This window comes from Pyrgilauda ruficollis, unplaced genomic scaffold (assembly GCF_017590135.1).
Source record: "Pyrgilauda ruficollis isolate IOZ18807 unplaced genomic scaffold, ASM1759013v1 scaffold159, whole genome shotgun sequence".
Taxonomy (NCBI): domain Eukaryota; kingdom Metazoa; phylum Chordata; class Aves; order Passeriformes; family Passeridae; genus Pyrgilauda; species Pyrgilauda ruficollis.
This window is the reverse complement of record NW_024514654.1, coordinates 1-24468: the sequence shown is the minus strand read 5'-3', so window position 1 is coordinate 24468 and position 24468 is coordinate 1. Positions and strand designations below refer to the sequence as shown.

Here is a 24468-nt window from a genome sequence, read left to right as displayed (position 1 = left end):
GGCAGGAGGACAGAGGACAAGGGACAGGCAGCATCCCCATTCCCAATCCTCTTCCCACAGACACTGTGTCAGGTTCAAATTGTGATGAGGTCCCACTGCAAACTCAGAAATCACTCCACTTGTTGTTAAATAGACTTTAATTCTCTTTGCGTGGGGAGGGGTTAAAGGAAAATAAAATTTCTCCCGAGGATGAGCAGCAGCAGGCCGGGAGGAGTTGCCTGGCTCTCCCCGGAGGCCATGGCCCTGGCTGGGCTGTCTGAGCAGGAGATGTTTGGGGCACCCACGGTCCCCCTGGGGCATGCAGGTCCCTAAAGGCACAAGTGTCACTTTGTCCCCTCCCTGCGTGGGTCCACCACCCAGAGCAGCCCAGTTGTGCAAAACCCCCATGTAAAAAAATACCAGTTTTCAGTATCCTAAAAAACTAGAGCTTTGATCAATGTCAGTTCTCCACACCCTTGACTGGAATTCTGGGATGACACCCTGAAGAGCCGCTGGGTTCCACTGGAAGGGGACATTGGCACCAGGAGGGTGACAGGGAACAGCACCCGGTGGGTGTGAAGGGGGATGGATTTGTCCAGCCCCTTTCTTTAGCCCTGTGTGGGCAGAGGGTCCCTCCGCAGGGCAGGAGCACCCACCCCACATTGTCCCTGTCCCTGGGGCAGGGCCAGGTGCAGGACAGGCTTTCAGGCAGGGGGGCTCTGCTCTGTCCCTCCCACCATCCCCGTTCCCAGGGCAGTGTCGAGGTAAGTGCCAGGCTACAGGCTGGGCTCCGTGCTGGCCTCCAGCTGCCGCTGGTACCGCTGCCGCCGCTCGCAGCGCGGGCACGCCGGGGCCCGGGCGTGGCAGTCCCAGTGGAAGACGGTTTTGCATTCACTGCACCTGGGAAATGAAGGAAAAAACGAAACCCACTGTGTTGGACTTGCCAGAACAAAGACCAAACTTCCCCCACTGAACCAGGGGACACTTCCCTGTCCTGGTGCATTTTGAGCACTCACAGAGCAGAGCCCCCCTCGGCTCAGGGCGAGCCTTGAGTGCAGGAGCAGCAGCTGCTTGAGTGGAACATCCACCCCAGCAGCTCCTCATCCACCCCAGCAGCTCCGAGCCAGGCCGGAAGGAGCGTGGTGGGTGCTGCCAATGTGTGAGAGAGACAGGAGTGAGGTTTGAGCAGAGGTTTGTGCCCTGCTCTCCCAGCACTGAGCGCAGTTCAAGGGTGTGACAACACACCCTGCACAACGAACCCTGTGACACCAAACCCCAGACACCCACCCTTGTTTCACTGATCTCCTGACACCAATCTCATGACACCAACCCCTGACACTGATCCCTCATCACCAACCCCTGTGACAGCACTGCTTGCCACGGCTGGGGTGGGAGAGCCCACCCTGACAACAGGAGCCGCATGTGACAGGGAGACTGTGGGGACAGCAGAGCTGCAGGGAAGGGACAGGCAGCCAGGAGGGAGCTGCCCTTGAACAGGTGGCTCTGTGGAGGTGCCAGAGCTCCCTGATCTGGCTCAGCAGCAGCAGGAATTTGACACCCTGTGAAGGACCCCAGCTCAGGCAGGGGTTTCACTGCTCAGTCACCAACAGAAACATCCCTGTTACAAGGGCTGAGGTCAATTTTTGGGTTGTGATCCCCAGCTCCTCAGTGGCAGTAAAATGTGGCTCAGCCACATGCCAGCGGGGCAGCCAGATTTACCTTCACTGTGCAAATACCTGGTGTACAATCCATGTGTGAACAGCACGAAACACCTTAATTCACCAAAAGATGCGTGGGACAGAGGCAGAGGAACACCCAGCAGTGCCAGGAAAGGAACCACAGCATCTCAGCTGGGTTGAAATCCTGCTCTGGAGAGGAGCTGCAAACCCTGAGGGACTCGGGACAGGGAAAGACTCGTGCATGAACAGGCAGGATTTGGGTGGAAAAAAACCATTTCCCCGATGGAACACACTTCCATGCGGCCTCTCCGGATCAGCAGCGGTGACGGCTGCTCCCCAGGCGTGGGAGGATTTGGGAAGCCGGGTTTTACCCGGAGTGGTTACGAGCGCAAAGCGGCATCTCCTGCCTCTGGCTCCCCCCGAGCTGCCGGAGCAGCAGAGGGTCCTGCGCTGGCGGGGTCATTGTTTAAGGCGTTGCAGACACATCCTGCAGCGAGTGCCGGTGTGACCCGGCGGCCCGGGGCGGGCAGAGGGGCAGGAAGCCGCGTTTAGCTCCGCGAGGATGTCGGCTGAGCTGCTTTCCTGCTGCACAACCTCCTCCGTCAGGGTGAGAAAGAAAGACGTCAACAAACTTCAGAGCTCGGCTCCACGGGACACGAGACCTCCGGCCGGCCGCCAGCCAGCTCAGCCCTGCGTGCCAGCACTTTCCAGAGCCCGGCTGCTCTTTTTCCAGGGAAAATCGGTCCCCCGGGGATGTTGTTGTCCTCGATAATGAGCTCCGTGCTGTCCCTGTGGCAGGGAGGGGAGCGAGCAGCGCTGCTCCTCCTCCACGGAAATACTCGCAGCCCTGGAACACATGGAGCTCCCACGGATCCCGGTATCCGTGGTGTTTTCTGCAGGTTCTGGGTGTTGCTGCTCACTTTTAGGGACTGCCAGGCAAAGTGAGACCACGCAGCCCATGAACTTGAGAAATCTCTCTGCCAGGATTGTGCTCAACGCCAAATAGGCTAAGACAGCACAAGAGGAAATAGCTTCAAGTTGCCTCAGGGGAGGTTTAGGTTGGATATTATGGAAAATTTCTTAATTGAAACAGTTGTCCAACTCTGGCAGAAGCTGCCCAGGCAAGTGGTGGAGTCACCATCCCTGCAGGGATTTAAAAGCCCTGTGGATGTGGCACTTAAGGACATGGGTCAATGGTGGCCTTGGCGGTGCTGGGGGAACTGGACTCAATGATCTTACAGAGCTTTTCCAACCAGAATGATTCCACAATTCTATGGCATAACCATGGAGATGTGGATCTCTCCAGCTGCAGGGGAGCAGGCTCCTGGGCTGTAAGGGTTTGACTTCAGCAAACCCTGATGGTGGTAGGAATGAGAGCTCCCCTCTAGCACCATCCCCATCCTGATTCCAACTTCTGTCCAGCTGCTGCAACCTGACCCACAGCTGACCCCACTGCAGGACAGGTCCCTCTGCCTGTGAGGAATGGAAGCTCTGTGGGCAGGGGAAAACCCCAGTGAGAGCCAGTATAACCCCTCTCCTGCTGGGAACACCCTCAGCCTCTCCCAGCACATCCCACAGTGCTGCCCCCCTTCCACCTCTGCTCCCACAGCAGCTGTGGCTGCCCCACCCCTGGAAGCGTCCAAGGCCTTGGACAGGACTTGGAAGGTGTCTCTGCCCATGGCAGGGGGTGGCACTGGATGGGCTTTAAGGTCCCTCCAACCCAAACCATTTTGGCATTCTATGAAATCTGCGTCCATGTGTCTGTCCTTCCTTCCATGGCTGTGGAGGGATTGTAGGACAGTCCCACTGCTGCTTCCCCTTCCCTCCTGCAGCCCTTGCAAGGGGTCAGACTGACCCTGAGTGTGAGAGGCACTGGCCAGGTGAGCAAGACAGGGACATGCAGAACCTTACTCCTCCTCCTCCCTCTAGCCCCTTGGCTGCCCTGGCACCCAGCACGGCCTTTGCAGGCTGACAGTAAGGTGCTGGTGGCTTTGCATCTTCAGTCTGCAAAGCCACCTCTCTTGGTGACATCTTGGCTCTGTGAGGACGGTCTGCTCTTGTCCCAAACAGCCTGGATTTGGTTTGGAGCATCCTGGAGCTGATGGGTTCCATGAGGACAAGGGCATGAAGATGTGGGCATGTGAGGATGAGTCCCACAAGGATGGGGAACCACAAGGACATGGGCACCATGAGGACATGGGCACCACGAGGATGTGGCTCCCACAAGAATGTGGGACACGAAGACTGGGCTTCCATGAGGACATGGACACCACGAGAATGCAAATCCCACAAGAATGTGGGACATGAAGACCAGGCTTCCATGAGGACATGGGCACCATGAGGATGCAACTCCCACAAGGACATGGGCACATGTGGCTGCCATGAGGACATGAGCACCACAATATGGTTCCCATGGTCGAGCACATGTGAACCACAAGGTTGCAGGATGAGGATGCACAACCACCTCAGAGCCATGTCCAGTTCCCCACGTGCCTTGCAAGCGGGGTCTGTGACCAGAACTCAGGGGCTGGCTGGGGCTCCTGGCGTAAGGCAGGCTGTGCCCCCGGGTGCCCTGGCTGCAGTGGGACGGGCAGAGGTGGCTCGCTCACCTGGTGGTAGTGTCGAACTCGAAGGGGAAGATGATGTCGCTGCTGTTGCAGATCTGGCAGATGAAGCCGCGCTGGGTGCACAGGTCGCAGCTGTACACGTGCTGCGATGCGAACTGCAGCAGCGACTGCAGGAAGGTCTCGAAGGTGCCCTCGGCGATCTGGGGGACACAGGGGTCAGCGCGCCTGGAGCCCAGCCCCGGTGGGGTTGGCTGTGTCACACCCATCCTTTGGGCTCCACCTGAAGGCAGGGCTGTCCTCCAAAACAACCCCCAGCCCACAAGCCTGGGGTGCACTGGGACCCTGGACTGCTGAGAGCAGCATCCACAACCTGCCAGGATGGGGCTCCCGGCTTGGGAATCACTGAAAAACCCAGCTGCTGGGAACCTCCTGCTGAACGTGGCATCCCCAACACACCAAGGTGTTTTCATCTGGAAAACCCCAACAACTGGGCCAGGGGGCTAGGAGCAGTCTGGTCTAGTGGGAGGTGGAACTGCATGGGAGGGGGTGGGTCTGGGTGGTCTTTAAGGTCCCTTCCAACCCAAACCATTCTGTGATTCTATGACCATACACAGCTCTCACCTGCCTCAGATCAGCCACGCTGTATTTGTGGGGACACTCCAGGAGGTAATGCCTGTGATCAAGCCTGCAAAGAAGCACAGAGAGGAAGGGGGTAGATGGTCTCCACCACACCTCCAAGAGCTTTGGAGCAAGGAGCAACCTGGATGAAGGAGCCTTTTAAAGTGAATCACTGCAGAGCCCATTTTCACATCCCAAACCCTGCCACTGGAAATCATGTGAGAGCATTTCAAAGGGGGGGAAAAAAGAAAATAAATATCTCATCTATTTTGCCAGGTGTTTCCTGTCCAGCCAGAAGCTCCTCAACCAGGAAGGTATTTCCTGAGTCACAGCTCATTGTGCTGACCCAGCCAACAGATGGATAACTCCTCAGAGCAGATGATATGGAGGGAAAAACTAGCCTGAGCCTTGGCAGCACTGCTCCCTGCTCCCATGGTGAATGAGGAGGGGGACCAGGAGACCACCGGGGTGCCAAGAGAGGGGAATGTCACCCCGGGAGGGACCTCACCGCTTGCTGAGCTCCTTCAGGGCGCCGCTGCGGCACATGATGAGATAATCCCCCAGGAGCTTCAGCTGCTCCCGGCTGCGCAGGATCCGCCCCATCCTCTCCACGTGCTCGTAGAGGCTCTCGTTGACCAGCCTCAGGTCGATCAGCGGCTGGTTTCGGATCTGCGTGAGGAACTTCAGGGCCTGCTTGCACACCTAGGGCACAGAGAGAGGGCACAGGTGGACACAGACCATGGAGCAGCCCCAGGGCTTGGAGGGAGGTTTGGGTTGGGCACTCCCAGCGCAGGGAATGCCCAGATGGACCTGCAGGAAGCAGATGCTGGAGGCAGCACGGAACTCACCCCCCGTTTGGCCAGATCCCAGTTGTGGATGAGGCGGGAGGGGATCACGCTCTCCTCGTCCTGGTGGCAGCTGTCGCAGTAGTAGAGCCCCGAGAAGGAGCAGAGCTTGGGCCTGGCGAAGGAGAAGCCGATCTGCCGGGAGCAGCCTGCGGGAGCAGGGGGTGAGAGGGGACTGCTGCCCACAGGCCCTGCCCACCACTGCCAGATGGGAGCTTCTGGCAGCATGGAATTGAGCAATGAAGTCTTGGGAAAGGGTAGAGATCATCTAAAGCACCTGCAGGATATTCAGTGCGAGGCCTCCAGCCCCCCTGTCATGGATCTAAGCCTATGATGGTTCAACAGTTGCTGCTTCACATTTTCTCCATGAAAAGGAGGCTGAACTATCTGTGAACTCACTTTTATCCATCAAGTGGTTCAATTGTTTGGGTTTTTGTTGTTGTGTTTTTTTTTTTTTTTTTTTTTTAGGAAAAGTGAATTCTAGCAACATCCCAGTGGTTTAGGGAAGAACCTAAATTCCACTTGCTGTCATCACCTCCACCAGTAGCTTTGCACTATTTTGCCTTCACTCAGCCCTTTTTTTTTCTGCTGATGTCACAGGGTACCAAAACCTCATCTGCAAAGGATGAGATCAAGATGGATCAACCCAAAACCACCTTTACTACAGCAGCAGGGAATCCATCTTGGCTTCCCTACCCCCATCCATTGCACTCTGGAATAGCTGGAGCTCATCTCTCCAAAATATTCATGGAGATCACGTGTTGCTTTCTGAATTAATAAGAAAAAACAGCTTTCATTGCTGATTACTCTGAGGTGGAAGGGAACACATTGGGTGTCAGGCTGGGAGAGGGTGAAAGCAGGGCAGACAGATCCCTAAAGAAAACCTACATAGAAAAACTGGGAATCTGTCTTTTTGGCTTCCAGCTGTGGGGAGGTGAAAGATGCAGGACAGAGCCTGGAAGGGAAGGCAGAGACCAAACAGACCAGAAAAAGAAGTATATATTAAAAAAAGAGAGAGAAAAGAAAAACTCAACCTGCTGGAGGGTACAAGAAATATAATTGAAGCAGGAGAGAAATCTGAAATTTAATTAACTTAGCAAGGTGAAGAGCAAATTACAGCTCCTGTGGAGGTCAGTGAAGGTGCCACCAGAATCATCCTGTGTGCCAAGAGGCGTCAGGGGAAGGGTAAATGATTGTTTTGCAAAATCAGCCCGTCACACCCATGGCAATCCCCGCTCCCGTGCTGCCTTACTGGAAAAACTGCTCCAGATTGCACTTTCCCCAAAGGCTGGGGCCTCAAAATGCCCAGGAAGAGAGTCCTGAGCTTCCTGATCTACCTAAGGTTGCTCTAACCCCAGTTTCCCACTGTTTGTACCAAAAGCATCTCAAATGGGAGCCTAGTAACATCCCAGTTGGACTGGGCTGAGGGCTCAGCATGGGGGGCTCACCCTGTGCCCACAGGACACCAAAGGTGCCGCTGTCTGGGATATGAAGCCCCACCAAGGAGATCTTGTGCTGCTGGGTTCCTGGGAAGACAGAGAACCTGCAGCTGCCCCTGGATCCCTGCGGGTGCCCAAGACCAGCTTGGACAGAGCTTGGAGCACCCTGCAACAGTGAAAGATGTCCCTGCCCATGGCAGGGGGTGGCACTGGGTGGGCTTTAGGGTCCTTCCAACCCAAACCATTCCATGGTTTGTACCTGCACAGATGAAGCTCTGTGAGTCCAGGCCCTTCTCCATGGGGATGGCCACCAGGTACTGCAACAAGAAGCCATTTTCCTTCACGATGTTCTTCAGGACCACCTGGGAGTGCCCATCCAAGCTGCCCCCCAGGGTCAGTGCCTCCTCAGCACCCTCCAGGTAGGACATGAGCACCTCTCGGACCAGCTCCCGCCACGAGGCCGCCTCCTCCGCGTTCTCAGCCTGCAGCTTCAGCACAGCCTTGGAGGTGATCACCTTGAAGAAGGCGGGTCCCCCCAGGCTGGTGTCTGGAAGGATGTCCTGGATGGTCTCTATGCCATAACTGTTGCTTAAAATTTTGTCATTGTTTCTGATCTTAAAGCACTTCAGAGTTTCTAGAGACAGGGAAAAAATAAACGGGACCCAGGTTTTGTCCACGTCCATGTAGAGAACAGCCTCTTTGATTGCATCCAGCTCTGCTTCTGGAGCTGGACTCCAGTCCAAGCTGTTCCCAGGCACATCACTGTACTGGAGAGCACTGGAATCACCCTGGACGGGCTGGGCTTCGCCTCCATCCTCAGAACACTCCAGAGTCTCCCAGTCCTCCTCCTCCAGCTGCGGCCGGCACTTGCGCAGTGCCTCGCGGATCCTGTCCAGCCAGTCCTCGGCCTCGTCCTGGGAAGGGGCTCGGAGGAAGAGCTTTTTGCCCAGGAAAACCAGCTCGAAGCGGCCGTCCGAGTGGGTCAGCGCCAGGGACTCGCAGCGCAGCAGGGAGAAGGTCTCCACGCAGATCCGCTCCTCGTGGTCCAGGAAGAGCCGCAGCTCCAGCGGGGACAGCTCGCAGGAAAACTCCTTCCAAATCCCCATGGCTCCTCGCCGTTCCAGGCTGCCCAGCTTCAGCAGCCCGCGGAAAGGGTTGGAAAGACCTGGGGCAAGAGATGGCTCAGTTTGAGTGAGAGAGGGGAAGCTAGTGGGGAGAGAAAAGCCAAGAGGGGCTCAAAGCAAGCACCCAGAGGTGTGGCAGGGGTGAGAGCCAGTGCTGGTACATGGTGGGCTGGGGCAGGAGCTGACGGGACCTTGGTCTCCATCACTGTCCACCTGCATTTGGGTTTCTGTCCCCTGCATTTGGGTTTTGAGGCTGGGAACAAGTGGGATAAAGCAAAGGTGTCCCACAGGGTGGACAGACTCTCTCCCACTAAAATGCTTCCCCATCAGAGCTTCCCTGGGCTCAGCAATGCCTTGGGAAGCTGCTCCACTGCCTTCAGTAGCTCCCAGTGCTGCCATCAGCTCCCACCAGCCAACAGCTCTCCCCAGCCAGCCCATCCCATTCCCTCCTGGAGAAGCCGCTGAGCACGAGGGCAGCAGGAGGTGGCACGTACCCATCTGCCTGCGGTGCACCACGCTGAAGCCCTTCTGCTCCCGCTCTGGGGACATTTTGGGCTTCCCAGTGTCTGAGGATGGCACTGAGAGCCTCTCCAAGTCCAGAGCACTGATGAGCCCCGGGGCTGGCCCCTCACTGTCCCCCTCTGGCCCGAAGCCGTTGGTGTCAGCTGTGCTCCTGCTGCTCTCTCCCGGGGAAGGTCTGTAGAAATCATCTTCTGAGATCCAGCTCTTCTGTTAAAAAAGGAAATTTAATTATTAAGTTCATCAAACACCCTTTGCCCCCCAAACACACATCCAACAGCAACCCCTCCTCAGGGGCTGCTCCTGCACAGCCCAAATCCCAGGCATTGATCTGTGGATTTAATGAAAGGTGTCCCTGCTCATGGCAGGAGGTTGGGAATGAGATGAGTTTTAAGGTCCCTTCCTCCCCAAACCATTCCATGACTGTCTGCTTTTCTGCTGGACATTCCCAGGTGCATGGCTCCCCTGCTCCCTCCGGTCAGAGAATGATCCATGGAACTGTGTCAACAGGTGGAAAATACTGGAATTGTATTCTGGTGGGATAATGAAGTCTAAAATCCATCTGTTCTCTCCACCTAAAATCACTGTGGAAGAAGAGCACATTCCCTGGAGTGACCACAGGTCCATGGGGTTTTACTGATGGGGGTGAAATTCCAGCCCTGCCATGGAAGTGCATGAGCTGGAGCAGCAGCACCAGGAAGAACAGAGATGGGGAGAGGCACAGAGATATCCAGAGTGAAACAGAGACCTATTGCTCACAAGAGGATGCTACAGGGGCCTGGGCTGTGCAGGGGAAAAATAAGGCAGGGAAAGCAGAAGAAGCCCCTGTCTGCATGTGCCAGGAGGGGATGAGATCCATGAGCTGAAAAAAATGAGGCTGTAGCTTCTCCAGGAGCTTTTCTGGCTACAAGAATCCCAGAATCATGAAGGGAGAAAAGCCCTTTGAGTCCCACCTGTGCCCAATCACCACCATGGCAGCCAGACCAAGGTACTGGGTGCCATGTCCAGGCACTCCTAGGACACCTCCAGGGATGGGGACTCCACCACTTCCCTGGGCAGCCCCTTCCAAAGCCTGACCACCCTTTCAGTGAAGAAACTCCTCCTGAAAGGAGCAAGGCTCTGGGACAAGGTCCCTGAGCAAACACCAAGAGGAAAAAACAATGCAGCTCAGTGCCTTGGCACAAGGGAGCAACATTCCTAGACCCTTCCTGGGCTGCATCCCAGCAGGAATATCCTTTTAACTCCCCTTTGCAGTCTCCCAAGAGCCTTTTATTTTGAATAACAACCGAAGTGACAGCAGAAGAGCTGTCACCACCCTGCGGGGAGGATCAGGGGAGGATCATGGGTGGCAGCTCCTGGATTACTCCTGGGGCAGGAATGCAGGTTGCTCCATGAGTCATGGAGAGCAGGGGGAATTTCCTGTTGACACAGTATGTTATACATAGATTAGGTCAAACTGGCTCTGGGCCATGAGGAAGCAGCGGAAACGGGATAAGCGGGAGGGAACTGAGAGGAGCAGAGAGCAAAAGGAGAAATGGTCTGGGGGGTGTGAGGTACATCCTACCCTCACCAGCATGGAAAGGATGGGAACCAGCATGGAAACAATGGGAACCGGGACAGAACAGTCAGTAAGGAATGAGACAGAGGACAGGGCTGTTCAAAGAGTTTCCTACAAGCAGAGGCCAGTGGATGTAGATCAGCTCCCGGTGGCAGCAGGGGAAATCCGCCCTGAACGAGACCAACACCCGGGAATGCCATCCCACTCTGGGAACAGATGTGCTGCAGGAGGATTTTCCCACTGGGAAACCAGTTTGTTTCCTGTCCAGTCAACCCTTTTCCCTCCTCTTACGTGGACCATAAATGAAGAAAAGCCCCCATGAGAACCTTGACTGTGGGGCTGTTTTATCGCTTGCACACAGCCCACAGCCAGATTTGTGCAAGAGCTCACCCCTCTCCAGATATCCCTAACAAACTCAAAACTTCCTGCAGCAGCTGCTCTTGTAGAGGGATGACTGACAGGCCAGGCAGGGCTTCAAAAGCTTTGCTGCCTCTTTCACCAGGGAACACAGACTTTGATCCAGTTTCTCCTGAGGCAGCTGCATGGCCAGAGCTCCATAGGGTGGGAATCATCACTGATAACCAAGTGGGAGCATCATGGAAGATGGGAATTTGGAGAAATCTATCCATGGAAGTGCCCAAGGCCAGGTTGGATGGGGCTTGGAGCAACCTGGTCTAGCAGAATGTGTCCCTGCCCATGGCAGGGGGTGGAACTGGATGAACTTTAAGTTCCTTCCAACTCAAACCACTCTGGGATTCCCTGATCCTAGAGCTCCTTTGGAGCTGTCCCCAGTCTTATTTCCCTTTCCCACAGGATAGGAACCCAAGGAGATGGGAAGGGAGGGAGCTGCAGCACGTACCGGACAGCCCAGCAGGGGAGAGAGCAGGTGCTGGGCCGTGGGGCTGCGCACAGCCTGGCTCCCCTCGCTGCCGCTGCTGTTGGCTCTGCCCGGACCCTCCCGAGGGGCCGGAGCTCCGGAGGTGCTGCCGGCATCTCCGTCCCCGTGGCTGGGGGGCGCGGGGGCTGCTGTCCCAGCAGAGATGTCCCTGCTGGGGGGAGGCTCCTGCTGCACTCCGTGGGACGGTGCTGGGCGGGCGGGCGATGCCGGGGGGCCCGGGGGTGGCCGGGGGGAGCAGCCGGGGCCCTCCGGGGCCTCGGGGCTGGGCCTGGCCTTGCTGAACTCGGACAACACCCTTGAAATGGAAAAGTGATCGGTTTGAAGGCAGCTCAATAACCAAAACCTATAAACCCCCAACCTGTTTCTGCAACTCCTAACCACATAAAAAGGGCTTGGTGTCACTGCTGGCCTCTGTGGGATGGCAGCACAGTGTGGCTGGAGAATCCCAGTGATGCCAACAGAAAAATGTGAGATTTGTGCCCCACCAAGCAGCGCCAGCCCCATGGCATGGAGCAGGACCCTGACTGTGAAGGGAGCATTTTCCAATTACATCTATGAATGGGGTTTAATCTGGTGGATTGAGGGACAGCACTGGGTGCTTCCCACAGCTCCAGCCCCATGTACAGCTCCTGGACATGAATCCAGCCTTGGACCACATGCCAAATTCCAACTGTTTTCATTAATGAGCAATTAACAGTGGAGCCTGGCCAGAGGATTGGCTGTTCCCATGGTCACACTCCGCTGCCAGCCCCAGAATTAAACCAGCCCAAGATTAAAACTCAAAGGAGTGTCTCCATCACGAGTTTAATCCAATCAAGGCAGGCTCTTCCAGGATCATTGGAAAATGCAAAATCCTGGAAGTGGAGAATGATGCTGTTATAGATGGGGAAGCACAGTCTGCAGCTCCAACTCTTCCTGAAGACTGGGAAGAGGCATCACCCTGAGGCTCGGCTCCCTCAGAGTCACACTCTAAAGGTGACAGGCAAAATATTTACAGATTACTCAGAGCTTATATAACCCTGGAAATCTTTGTGCTGGATGCTTGGCAGGGATAAATCACAAGGATGACAAACCAACAACCTCCCTCTCTGAATGATTTGCCGAAGCTGCAAATTACAACCCTTCCCTGTGACCAAACTCATTTCTTTCACCCTGTGGAAAGCCCTGGAGCATCCCTCAGTGTAAACCAGGAAGATGTGACATTCCTGAAACTAGGGAGCAGCATTTTTCTGACGTTTCTGCCCTGGTAAAGAGGACACATACACTTCAGTGGCTATGAGCTCATCTGCAGTGGCAGCAGGGTCTTAACAAGCCATGCTGAGCAGTTCGTGCAAAGAACAAAAGCTCCTTCCAGAAGGGAAAAAGAGCTTGTTAAAGGCTAACAGGGAGAAAGACTTCCTGCCTAGAGAGAGAAAACAACGAGAGCCCAGAGAGGGTCAAAAATTCCTTTGGAGAGGTGATGTGGGGAGAGACTCACTCCTGCAGGGACCTGTCCAGGTCCTCGGCGGTGGCCGTGCCCAGGTCGGAGTCGCAGGACAGCGGCTCCTCGCCACGCTCGGGGCTGCGGGCGCACGGCGCCGGGGGGAGGCTGTCGGAGCCCAGGCTGGACGAGAGCTGCGACGAGCTCGTGGTGTTCAGGCTCAGCGAGGATGACGTGAGCTTGATCTTGCTGCTGGCTTTGCTGATGGGCAGGACAGGGGCTTGGATCTCAATCTCATCTGATCCTGAGGACTGGGAGATGGAGCCCAGCGATGCTTTCCTGTGGGGTTCAGAGGATGTGAGGGGCTCCAGCAGCTCGGACACGGGACACAGACCCGACAGGGACAGCGGGGTGATAGTCCACTCGTTCAGAACTGCTGACTTGTAGGAGAGCTCGAAGGTTAAGGAGGATAAACCCTGCAAGTAGCAGAGGAGAAACTCGCACTCCTCAGCATCCAGGAGCACAGCTGGGGCTTGGTAGTACTCGTGCAGCCGGGCCCGGTCCCGCAGCAGCAGCTTCAGGTAACACTCCATGAGGCCGTCGTTGAGCGCCAGCCGCAGCCAGGCCCGGCAGCGCCCCACGTCTGTGTTGATAAACATCAGCTGTTCCAGCTCCAAGACAATATTCCTGGGAAAAGAGGAAAAAGAACAGAACAGGAGTGAGTGGCTCTGTTTTAGTCCATTGTGGGGTACAGGAGGGCCAGAGCCTTCATCAGGCACTGCCCAACCTGCTCTGCTACAGTGAGTCCAGGAGCTGGGATAAAACAAGCTGTGGAAAATCTCTCTCCTTCATGGAAAGTGTGGTTTTCTATAGAGGGAGATGGCTCCTGAATGGCCCAAACTAAATATGTTGTTAAGGACTCCAGGCAGCCCTGCAGTGCCTCTGGTTGACCATCCTCTCTGACTGGAGACATCTCCCACCCATCGCTTGCACTGAACTCCTGCTGTCCTTGTCTGTTTGTGGGGTTTATGCTGGCTGGATCCTCCTTGGTGACAACCACATGTCTAAATTCTCACTTCAAATTTAAAAGCAGTCAAAACACAGTGAAAAGGGTTGTGGCAGCCCCAAAAAAACCAACCTGACTGGGGTTGAGCTCAAGTAATCCCAAACTCCTAAATTCAGCCATTCTTCCCTAAAATCCAACAGCGACACCACGCTCCCTGATCCTCCCTGCTCCCAGCTCACTCACACACCTCAAAAACCAGAGCAAAGGTTTTGTAAGACTTCTTTCCTAATCTGTCTCTCAAGACAGAAGAAAAAACCTTCAAAGGCACAAAAATATCCCCCCTAGCATGTGAATGAGTTATTTTCATCCACTCTTTCATAATTCAGGAGTTGGTGATGGAGCTGGATGAGGCTTTCAGAACAATTTGTGTGTGGGCTGTTATTTACTGTGTGTGAACTTGACTTAGGGAGTGGCTTAGAAAAACCCAGTAAACAGTGATCACTCAGGAGAGACCTCCTTAAAGGCTGGCTGGGACATGAAGAAACAGGGCCAACCAGTCCCAGCAGATGCAGGCCAGGAGAGAGCCCAGATCCCTGTGTTGTGCATAGGCAGCCACTGCTGGAGACCAGAGTGGTCACTGGGGTTCCACTGGGCCCAGAAATCCAGCCTGGCACCCAGAAATAAATAAGAAAGGGTGTGTCTTCAGTTTCAATCCTCATATTTTTAGAGACATCAGTTCACCCCCAGCACACGCTGAGCAGAGATGTGGGGGCTCAGCCGCTCTTGGCACTGCAGGGGCTTCACTGCTACTTCCATCTCCCAGGGTCCTGGGCAGGGACCCCAAAGCCCTGTGAGAGCATACTTCCCTGCAGCTGAGGGGACTGAGCACACAGATGGGGAGAGACATATCTGTCCATCGAGCCATCCTCATTCCCTGAATCTGACAGCACCAAAAGAAGGGATAAACCTGAGCACGTGAACCCCTGCCAGCAGCAAGAGCCGCTCACCGGTGCGTGATGCTCTTCAGCAGGCCCCAAAAGACCGGCTGGGGAAGGGGGCCCCGACCCCCTGATTTCTTCCCTTTCCCCCCACTCTCTGCCTTGATGTGCTTTGCCTTCAGGCCGTGCACAAACACAGCTTCCAGGGCACTGCAGAGCGTGTTGGCATTGCCGTCATCGCTGGTGACCACAGCGTCCGAGCTCACGTACTGCTTCTGCAGAGCCTTGATGGCATTCACCAGCTGCTTCTTGATCAGCTGCAAGACAGGAGGGGCAGGTTTGGATTATAAAAGTGAAACTATTAGGAAGGATTTAACGTATAAGAGCTCAAAAAACAGTAAGGCTTATCCACAGTGAAGCACCACACGACTCCTGCCTCATCCTCACTCTCTGGAGCAGCTGAACCGGTCAAGCTGGGGACTCACACTCCTGTCACCTGGCTTATTTTGTCATAAAAATAATAATTTATGCAATTTTAGCTGGTGTTTCACAACTGGGGTTGCCTTTAGAGTGTGTGGTGCTTCCTCTGCAGACAAGAAATGGCTTAAGAGGATGGGGAAAAAGGAATTGGTTCTTTCAAGGCGCTCTCTTGGGAGAAACACAAGGATTAAGTGTGGGTGAGAAAGGAGAAATTCAGAGGAGGGAATGGATCCCCTGAGCTCGTGCAGGTCAGCCCAAGCAGCATGTGACATGTGACACGGGGCCCGCCAGCAGAAATCAAAGCCATCGACCTCACTGGCTGTGCTGGGTAAACACTCAGGGGACGGGCCCCAAAACAGCAGGGTTGGGAAGGACATCGGGGTTCAGCTGCTGCCCTCAGAGAGACTCAGTGGGTTCTGGGATGTGGGAATTTTGCCTTCCAGCAGCTTCACTTCCTCTTCCACCAGTCAAAAGCAGCAAGTTTGGTGAATTTAACAATTTCATGCCAGTGGAGAAGATTTTCCCTAAAGCAGCTGAGCCTGGATATCTCAACCAATCTTATTTTAAATCAAGCTTGTGTTTCCCTGCAGGCACTTGGAAAACACCTCAAATTCCAAACAAACAATCCATGTTTCAGCACCACGCAACATTCCCAGCAAATGCTGAATGTTCCCTGACCAGGGCTCTGCACATTCTGATTCCAGCCTGGGTTGGCTGCACAAACCCATATTAAATTTCCAGCCTGGGATATTTTTTTCAGCATCTAAATAAGATTCCCAGCAGCTGTAGTGCAGGGACAACAGCCAGGGGAGGGTGTCCCTTATTTGGGGTGTTGTTTTCCAGCTTTTTCAGCTGCCCCCCAGGTCTGTGTCTCCATGGAAGGAGCACGGAGGGCTGAGAAGAATAAAGAGTGCAGCTGATTTTATCAGCCACGCACAGGTTCATCCATGGGAGGAATAAAACACTTGGGTTTAACTGTTGATGTGGGACTTTGCTTGTTGAATGTGTTTAGACTGATGAAGTTGGGTGAAGAGACCCCAAACTGGGGGAGGGACAACACTCCTTCATCCAGGTATCAGAGCTGAGCACCTTCCCTGCCCCACACAAGGTCTTGCAAAGGCCAAGGTGTGATTTAAGCCCTTATTTCCTTAAATCCCCCAACCCAGACAAACCATCAATCCCAGTATAAAGCATCCTAATCCCAGCTGGCAGCACCCACAAGTCCTACCTGTCCCCAGCAGTGCCTGGAGCAGCACTGGGAGCTGTTTGGGGAGCACTGAGGGCTCTGGCTCACCTGGATGGCTTCCTTGGGGTCCTCAGGGTGGCTGGAATGCATCTCTGCTGCTGCTGCTCCCCGTGCTGCCTTCACATGTCACCTGTGGGACAGGGAGGGCATGGCTGAGCACCCAGGGTCCCACCCCACTCACCTGCCAGGGAAAGGGCTCCTGGTGCCACCCACAAGGGATGGATCCTGCCCTGAGGCATTCTGCAGGTGCTCATGGCCAGGACACTGTGGGATCTGAGCTGGGAGTGACTGACATGGAAAGGTACTGTGATTCAGGGACAATGCCTGGGGTCACTTCCCAGGGACCAGGAGAGTTTCAGCCAAAACAGAGCATGGCCAAGGGACCAGGAGGGAGTAATGAATCCCAGTGAGGGCCCTCAGGCAGCCCCCAGGCAGGTCTGGCCAGCAGTGCCACAGGCACAGCCAGGGACTGCTCCCCTTGTCCCTGTGTACCCTGGAATGCCTAAGTCTGAAAAAGGCACCCAAAATCCATGGGGGAGTGGCATTAGGTGGCCTGGGTAAGGGGTGTCACCCCCCAGGAGAGCCTGGGGAGAGGTGACAACAGTTCAGCTCTCTGTCACATGCCAGAGGAGTGATGCTGCTCCAAACCCAGCTGGGACAGAGCTGTCTGGGGAGATGGGAAAGAATCGTGGAATGCCAGGATGGTTTGGGTTGGAAAGGACCTTAAAGACCACCCAGTTTCACCCCCTGCCATGGGCAGGAACACCTTCTGCTAGACTAGGTTGCTCCAAGCCCCATCCAACCTGGCCTTCGACACTTCCAGGAATCCAGGGGCAGCACAGCTTCTCCAGGCACTCTGTGCCAGGGCATCACCAGCCTCACAGGAGGAATTTCTTGCTAATACCCAGTCTGAATCACTATTTCTAGTTCAAACCCATTCTCCCTTGTCCTGTCACTGTCTGCCCATATAAAGTTCCTCTCCACGTTTTTTTAAAGCCCCTCTAAATACTGGAAGGCTTTGGGTTCTCCATGAGGGAGATGAACCTCAGCATCTCCCCATGCTGGGGGGTGCCAGGGCTGCTCTGCTGCTTTGGTGGGAGACAGAGAAAAAAAACAGTGTCCTCCTGATATGGAAAACCCTGCAAAGACCTGATCTGAACAGTCTGGGCAGCCTGGCCAGGTCACCTGCCACTGCAGGGACAACAAGGGACCTTTGACTTCTGACTCTTGGCTTCCTGCCCTGCTCCTCTCTTGGGGCTGTCTGAGAAACCCAGCTGTGCCTGGAGCCTCCGAGCAGAACACATGGTGTCAGAAGGACACCCATGGCACAGCTGGATCCCTCTGCAAACACAGCTGGATGTCTCAACCCACACAGCTGGATCCTTCACCAGACACAGCAGGGCCTGGCATGAAGAGGGGTCTGAGGGCTGCTCACAGCTTCCTAAGGATATGAGAGGCTGGAGAAGGAATTTATTTATAGAATCCCAGAATGGTTTGGGCTGGAAAGCACCTTAAGGCCCATCCAGTCCCACCCCTGCCATGGCAGGGACACCTTCCACTGTCCCAGGCTGCTCCAAGCCCTGTCCAACCTGGCCTTGGGCACTTCCAGGGATCCAGGGGCAGTGACAGATGCTCTGGGCACCCTGTGCCAGGGCCTGACCATCCTCACAGGGAAGAATTTCTTCCTAATATCCCATCTAATCCTCTCCTGGGTCAGTGTGAAACCATTCCACCTTGTCCTATCAAACTGTTCCCTTAAGCTGGAATCACTTGCCATCCAAATGGAGAGAGAGAGCCCAGCTGTTGGCCACAGGGTTGGCTCTGCCTCTGGCAGACAACAGGCTTGGAATGGCACTGATGTGTCAGATTTTATTTCCAAACCAACACAAAATCCCCAGAGCTTTCCCTGAGCAAAGCTGACAGCATCAACCTGCCCCTCTCCTGCCAGGCCTGGGCAGAACCATGGTTTGCTGAGCAGTTTCTCCATGACCACAGCCAGTCCTGAAGGCAGCACTGTCCAAATCAGGAGCAGTTTAAACCCAGAGTGGCCCAAATCTGCAGTGCCCAAGCCCAGAGTAGCTCAAGTCTGGAGCAGCCCAAATCCAGACATACCAGACCTGGAACATCCCAGACCCAGAGCACCCTGTGCAGGCACCACAGCAGCTGGCCCTGCTGAGAGCAGTAGGACAAGAACTCCTTGGGGCCAAACCCAGGACAGATCCCCAATGTTTCCAGGGTTCACAGATGATTTCAGAGAAAATGAAACTGGTTTTGCTGTGGCTTGTCATAAGATTTCCTCTCCTTGTGTTGCAACACAGAAATGGGGGAGCACAGGAAAGTTAATCACTGGCTCAGGAGCTGCTGGGGGGTTGGGGAAGTGAGGGGGCCCTGACGTGGCAGCAGTGGTTGACAAGGACCGCAGGGAGCCATCCCCATCTCTGCCTCCCACCTGGGAGGCTCCAGCTCCTCAGGGCTGGGCAGCCTCTGGCCCTTTCCCCACCACCTCCTGCTACACCCTGAGGACAAGAGCCACATTCCCCCCGGGACAATGAAGGTGGGAGACCCAAGGATGGGAAATCTAAGGTGAGAGGAGACCCAGGTGTGGAAGAAGACTCAAGGGTGAGAGACCTGAGGGAGATCTGAGGGTGAGACCCGAGGATGGGAGACTTGAGGAGGGGCACAGGGTGGCATTTCTTATGCCCAGGGAGGCAGCACAGGTGTTCCAGCTCCAGGACCACCCTGGAGTCCTGAGCTGGTCACAGGGAAGGGGTGACAGCAGAGGTTTTTCAAAGACTTCATCTAAGTTTTACAAAGACCTTGTCTTAGTTTTACAAAGTGAGAGTTATTCCCCCAGAACACTCTCCTCTGCCAGCATCACCTCTCCCAGGAGGAGACGAGGGCCTGCAGGAGGAGAGAGCTAAGGACAACCCACCACCTTCACCACGGGACTCTCCACTCCCACCACGACCAGTCCAACCAGTTTATTCCAGCGCCACGAATCCACATGGCACCACTTCTGTGGGACAGCATTTTCCTGAATAACGAGTGCAAGGAAGCAGCTCTGAGGAGGATTTCACCAAGCAAAATCTTAGGTGAAACACAGGGGAATCAGAACAGGGCACTGGGTCTAGAAAGACCTAGAGGGCTCTGGAGCACTTCCAGACAGATCCTGGAAAGCCACAGCTGTTTCTTGTGATCTTGGAAGATAAGAGAAGGGATGGATGTGCAAACACAGAGACAAGCACAGCTACAGCAGAGAAAACCCACCAGGTTTCCCAGCAGTCACCACCCCAGGGGCTCCCTGGGTGAAAAAGGGAAAGGCAAACAGGTGAGGAACAACCCCAGGCACAGAGTCTGACCTACCCAGGAGAAGAGTCACGGTGCAGGGCAGAGCTGCTGATTTCCCAAACTGCTGCAAACCAGCCAGATTCTTTGGGAACAGATGGAATCAAGGTTCATACCAGCAGAGCAGAGCCTCTGTCCCACAGCTTGGCTCCTTGGTCTCCCAAGAAGCGACGCTCTGCGAGTTATAAATAAACAGCAGGTCACTGCCTGTGCTCTGGGATGGAAAACAACAGCCCACGACGGCAGCGTGAGGGTGACTCAAGGCCTGGACACAGAGCCAGTCATTTTCCAAGCACGAGGGCTGTGCCAGTCACCCTCTGCCCTGGGGACATGGGGGCTCTGATGGCACAGTGGGTCCAAGGGCTGCTGTGGGGACAGCCCTCTCCTCTGACACAGCTCCTGCTTTCCACCCAGAGCTGAGTGCAAGCTGGGCCCAGAGACAGCCCAGGAGCAGGAAAGCCAGTGGCATGGCATGGGGATTGGCTGGTTGGAGGACAAAACCCCTGGGAACAGCTCGGCAAGGGCTAGGACAGGACAGAGCCCCAGCAGGACCCTCATCGTCCGACTTTGGCTCCTTCCCTGTGCCCAGCCTGGTGTAGCAGGGCTGTGAGTCCCACAACAGAAACACAGACAAGGAGTGAGGAACAGGACCATCACACCCTCGTCTCTATTTGTCACAGCTGACAAACCTGGTGGTGGCTGGAGAAGCGTCACCTCCGATGTACCCGTCCAGCTTCTGCCCTGCAGGGCCCAGGAACAGCCGGGTGAGGAAGAGCAGCCACTGAGCTCCCAGCCTGGGTGGTGACACTGTGCTTCCCAAACACTCCAAACTGGGAATTTCCTTCAGCCTAATGCCTGCTCCTGCAGCAGGCTACAATTTGCTGGAGCCACAGGGAGAGCTGGGGTTGGTTTTCTGCGGCACTGCAGCCACTGGAGCCTCCAAGCATGGGCCAAGCAGGTTGTGAAAGCCCCAGCGTGTTGAGGCAAGATGTTCCCAGGTTTCTATTCCCAGTTTTTGTGTTGCTTTGGATTGCCAGCGTTGGAGTTTCCCCGAGGATGTTCCCGGTGCCATCCGGCTGGGTGGGTGGCTTGCGTCCCTCAGCAGGGGACGACGATCGCTGCGAGGAAGGCAGGGAGGAAAAGGCTTTTTAATCTCTGCGTTTTACACAAGAATTACCCACACCTTGTTTGCAGCTGCTCATTTGATGTGACAAAATGTGATTCATTGAGAATGTAACACCTGATAAATCAGGGAAAGCTGTAAGGATCCCACAGGTGCTGGGATCTCTGGCTGGTAGGAGGAACGGGCTGAGAGATCTGGGGTGTCAGCCCTCGTGGGGGTGAATTGAGGACCAGACACCAACTCCCGGTGGGGCCCCTTGGAAAGGCACATCTGACCCGCTGTGCCCCCATGGGGGACACGGAGAGGAGGAAGGAGAGGCCGAGGCTGCTGGCTGGGCAGCACGGCCCCGGCGTGCGGGGCCTGGCACGGGCGGGCAGGGGGCTGCGGGGGCGGCTGGGGAGGGAACAGGGCCTGAGCAGCCGTGGGGAGCAGCGCTCGCCTGCAGCCCTGCACCCCCTGCCAGAGCCCGAGGCCCGCACCGCGGCTGAGCCCAGCGCCCCGCACCCCTCCACAGACCCCGTCACTCTGCACCCCCAGCGCCCGCAGCGCACGGCCCTCACCCCGCGCACCCCCTGGCAGCCCCGCACCTCACGGCCCTCATCCCCTTGGCAGCCCCGCACCTCACGGCCCTCACCCCGCTCACTCCTTGGCAGCCCCGCACCTCCGGCCAGGCCCCACCGCCCCCGGTACCCCCGGACCCCCCCCGCTCACCGGGTCCGCGGCTCCGGCCGGGAAACCCGGAAGTGGCGGGAGCGCGCACGCCCCCCCTATCAATACGTCATTCATCACGCGGAGGGGCGGGACTTACAGCTCCAGGCCACGCCCCGCGGGCACCGTACCCTGCGCGGAAACCCGGACACGGCTGGAAGCACACCTGGACACAGCTGGACACACAGACACACCTGGACACACACCTGGACACATGTACACACCTGGATACACACCTGGGCACAGCTGGACACATGGACATAGCTGGACACACACGGACAGACATTTGGACACACCTGGACCGTGTCACATGTGCAGGGTGTCCCCAGGATGTCATGGCCCTGGGAAGGCTGTGGCTCCAGAGGCTGAGCTGCGGTGACTGCTTGGGACACCCAGGGCTTCCTGGATCCCCCCTGTCCCAGTCCCCAGGGGACTTTGGGGTGTCCTAAGCATGGCACCCACCAGCAGCATCCTCCTCTGCAGAGAGTGGTTGTGGAGGCAATGGCCAAGAGCTTGGGGTGCTGGATGCTGGGCAGGGACCAGGCAGGAGCATCTTGTCTCTGGGTGACAGCATTTCCTTAGGCTTCTTCCATCTGGAATGACAACAAGGAAACAGCATCTGAGGAAATAAAGGCAAGGAAATAAGCGTGAAGGAAATTCATGGAAATAGTCAAGAAAACAGAAGTAATGAAAAAGCCAAGAATGTTGCCTCCAAGGAAGTATTATCCAAGGAGATAAGAGCAAGTAAATGACAAGGAAATAACAGCTAAAGAACTGGGATCCAAGGTAATATCCTGGGATATTGCCACCAAAGAAGCAGTATCCAAGGAAAGCCTCAGTGCTTCCTGCATCAGAACAAGAGCTGAAGAAGTGCAGGCATTGCCTGTACTAAAAGTGTCTGCCAAGAACTTGATAACCAGGAAAATGAACCAGGCTGAGCTGGGCAATGCAGGGTGCTGCAATGTGGAGGGAGAGATTCTCCTACTCCCTTCAACTGGCTGGGAAAACACTGGGTGTGAATTAAGTGGCTGTAAATAAACAGAGTCGGGAAAGCACAGTGCAAGGGAAGGATTGAAGAGGTGAGGAAGAGTGGGAAGCACATGGTACCTGGCCTCACCTGCTCTACGTTCTCTGCCTTGTACTTGTGCCTCTCCACCACAGATGTTCAAAGAAGCCCAGAAGATGTTGCTCGTGTTACAGGGGCTCCCAGGGCAACCAAGAGCTCTCTCTCTGCCACCACTCAGTGCAGCTCCCAAGGGTGTAGAGGGCATCAGGAATGATAATCATGCAACCATCAGCCTGGGAGCCAGGCAGGAGTGAGGGAGGGCCAAGGGAAGGCGGAGGAGGTGAAAACCTCAAGGGTGCAGAGGGGACAATGCTGCTTGTGCAGCTCCAAGCCAGCGCCACGGGAACACCAGTGCCGAGGCCTCTGCAGGAGGACACCGGCCATTCCCCTTCCCACCCCCCACCCAGAGCTCTTGTGCTCACAGGAGACATTTGGAACACAAAAGTGTTGACCCTGGAAAGCTACAGGGGCCTTGGGATGTTTTAGAAGCGCTACTGCAAAGCCTCTTCCTGAGGCTGAGGTTTTGGAATGAGAAAACTCTACAGCGAGTGCTGGAGCCAGGCACTGCCACTGCCACTGGGGCTGGCAGAAATAACACCTGGGCTGAGGTAGGACCAGGTGCATGCTCTGGTGCATGCTCTGCTCAGCATGCACCAGTGGCAGAGCTGAAGGGGGAAGTGCAAAGCTAAGGAGTGGCAGGGAGTGGCAGAGGGAGAGGGACTGCTGGAGCCACTCTGAAGCAGCCACTGGACAAATGTCCCAGACAGACACATCCCAAGAAGCCGAGGATGCCCAAGGGTGTGGCCAGCACGCAGAAGGAGGGGATCCAAAACAAGGGGAATGGAAACAAGGCCCTGCTGGGGGCAGCAGGGCACTCCCCTCCTGGCCCATCTCACCTTCCCAGCTCCCTCTACACAACGCGGGGGAGGCTCTGAGCCTCCGGGGCCGGGACAAGCACGGTGTGGACAAGCTCCATCCAGGCTGGAGGGGCTGCCCAGGGGGAGTCAGTCCAGCCACGCTGTTTGAGAGGCTCCCTGGGGACGCTGTCCTGAGGCACAGAGGAGTCCAGAGAGGCTGGACATTCTGCAGGGAGAAATCCTTGAAGGCACAGGCAGGAACAGGCCGTGCCCATGTGCCCAAAGACGAGCTGGTGAGGAAGCTGAGCGGCTGAGCAGGAACCTTTGCCTGGGACTCAGGGAAAACACAGAATGTACACCTTTGGAAGAAGGGCAGCACCACAGGAGGATGGCGAGGATGTTGTTGGGGCGTGCAGGGAGAAAGGCAGAAAAGCAAAGGCCCGGCTGGAACTGAATTTGGCCAATTCCATAAGGGAGAACAGAAACTGCTGTTGCAAAGACATCGGCAACACCAGGAGGAACGAGAACAAACTTTGGTTTTATTGAATGCAGGGGAAAACATTGCTACAAGGGATGAGGAAAAACCTGAGATACTGATGCCTTCTCTGGGTGTCCCGAGCTTGTGCTTGCCTGCAGCACCCTCCGGCCTTCCCTCAGCAGTGACAGCAAGAAAATAACAGTCAAGGAAAAAGCATCCAAGGAAATAACAACAGCCAACGAAGCAGCATCCAAGAAGAGCCTCAGCAGTTCCTATTGTGGAACAGGAGGCAAAGAGTTGTTGGCATCCTATTAACTTCTTCAGCCTCATGAAAATCTTCCAGTCACTCCAGTTCTTCACACTATGTCTCTTCCTGAAATGCTTTTCTGTCACTTTCATAGGAATCCATGATGCATTGAAACAATGGCAATTCAAATTTCCTGAACAGAGAAAAGCTCTTGAAAGCGCCGAGGAAGGGAAGGCCTTTTAAAAGCAAGAATGCACGGGCAGGCAGCGAGAATGGGTGGCGCTGGGAGGAGCTCCCTCCACTTTTCTGCTCTACATTCTGTGCCTCC

The 24468-nt window shown here is 55.5% G+C and overlaps 1 protein-coding gene across 5 annotated transcripts; it reads right to left on the bottom strand.

The window, feature by feature from the left end:
- Positions 1 to 119: 119 nt before the first annotated feature.
- PLEKHM1 (pleckstrin homology and RUN domain containing M1) lies at positions 120 to 21549 on the bottom strand. Of its 5 annotated transcripts, none has more exons than XM_041461954.1 (14): positions 21496 to 21549; positions 20351 to 20779; positions 19680 to 19836; positions 16365 to 16446; positions 14660 to 14907; positions 12704 to 13333; positions 11188 to 11521; positions 8746 to 8980; positions 7387 to 8292; positions 5692 to 5837; positions 5352 to 5545; positions 4847 to 4910; positions 4268 to 4425; positions 120 to 879 (listed from the first exon to the last, which is right to left on the bottom strand). In XM_041461954.1, exons 4-14 carry the CDS (start codon positions 16404 to 16406, stop codon positions 756 to 758), a joined length of 3081 nt encoding a protein of 1026 aa, XP_041317888.1. In that variant the 5' UTR covers positions 16407 to 16446; positions 19680 to 19836; positions 20351 to 20779; positions 21496 to 21549; the 3' UTR covers positions 120 to 755. The 5 variants fall into 5 exon arrangements, with proteins under 5 accessions (XP_041317888.1, XP_041317892.1, XP_041317889.1 ...); XM_041461958.1 differs by having other exon boundaries at positions 8746 to 8977; XM_041461955.1 differs by having other exon boundaries at positions 21419 to 21515.
- Between the last annotated feature and the right edge of the window lie 2919 nt (positions 21550 to 24468).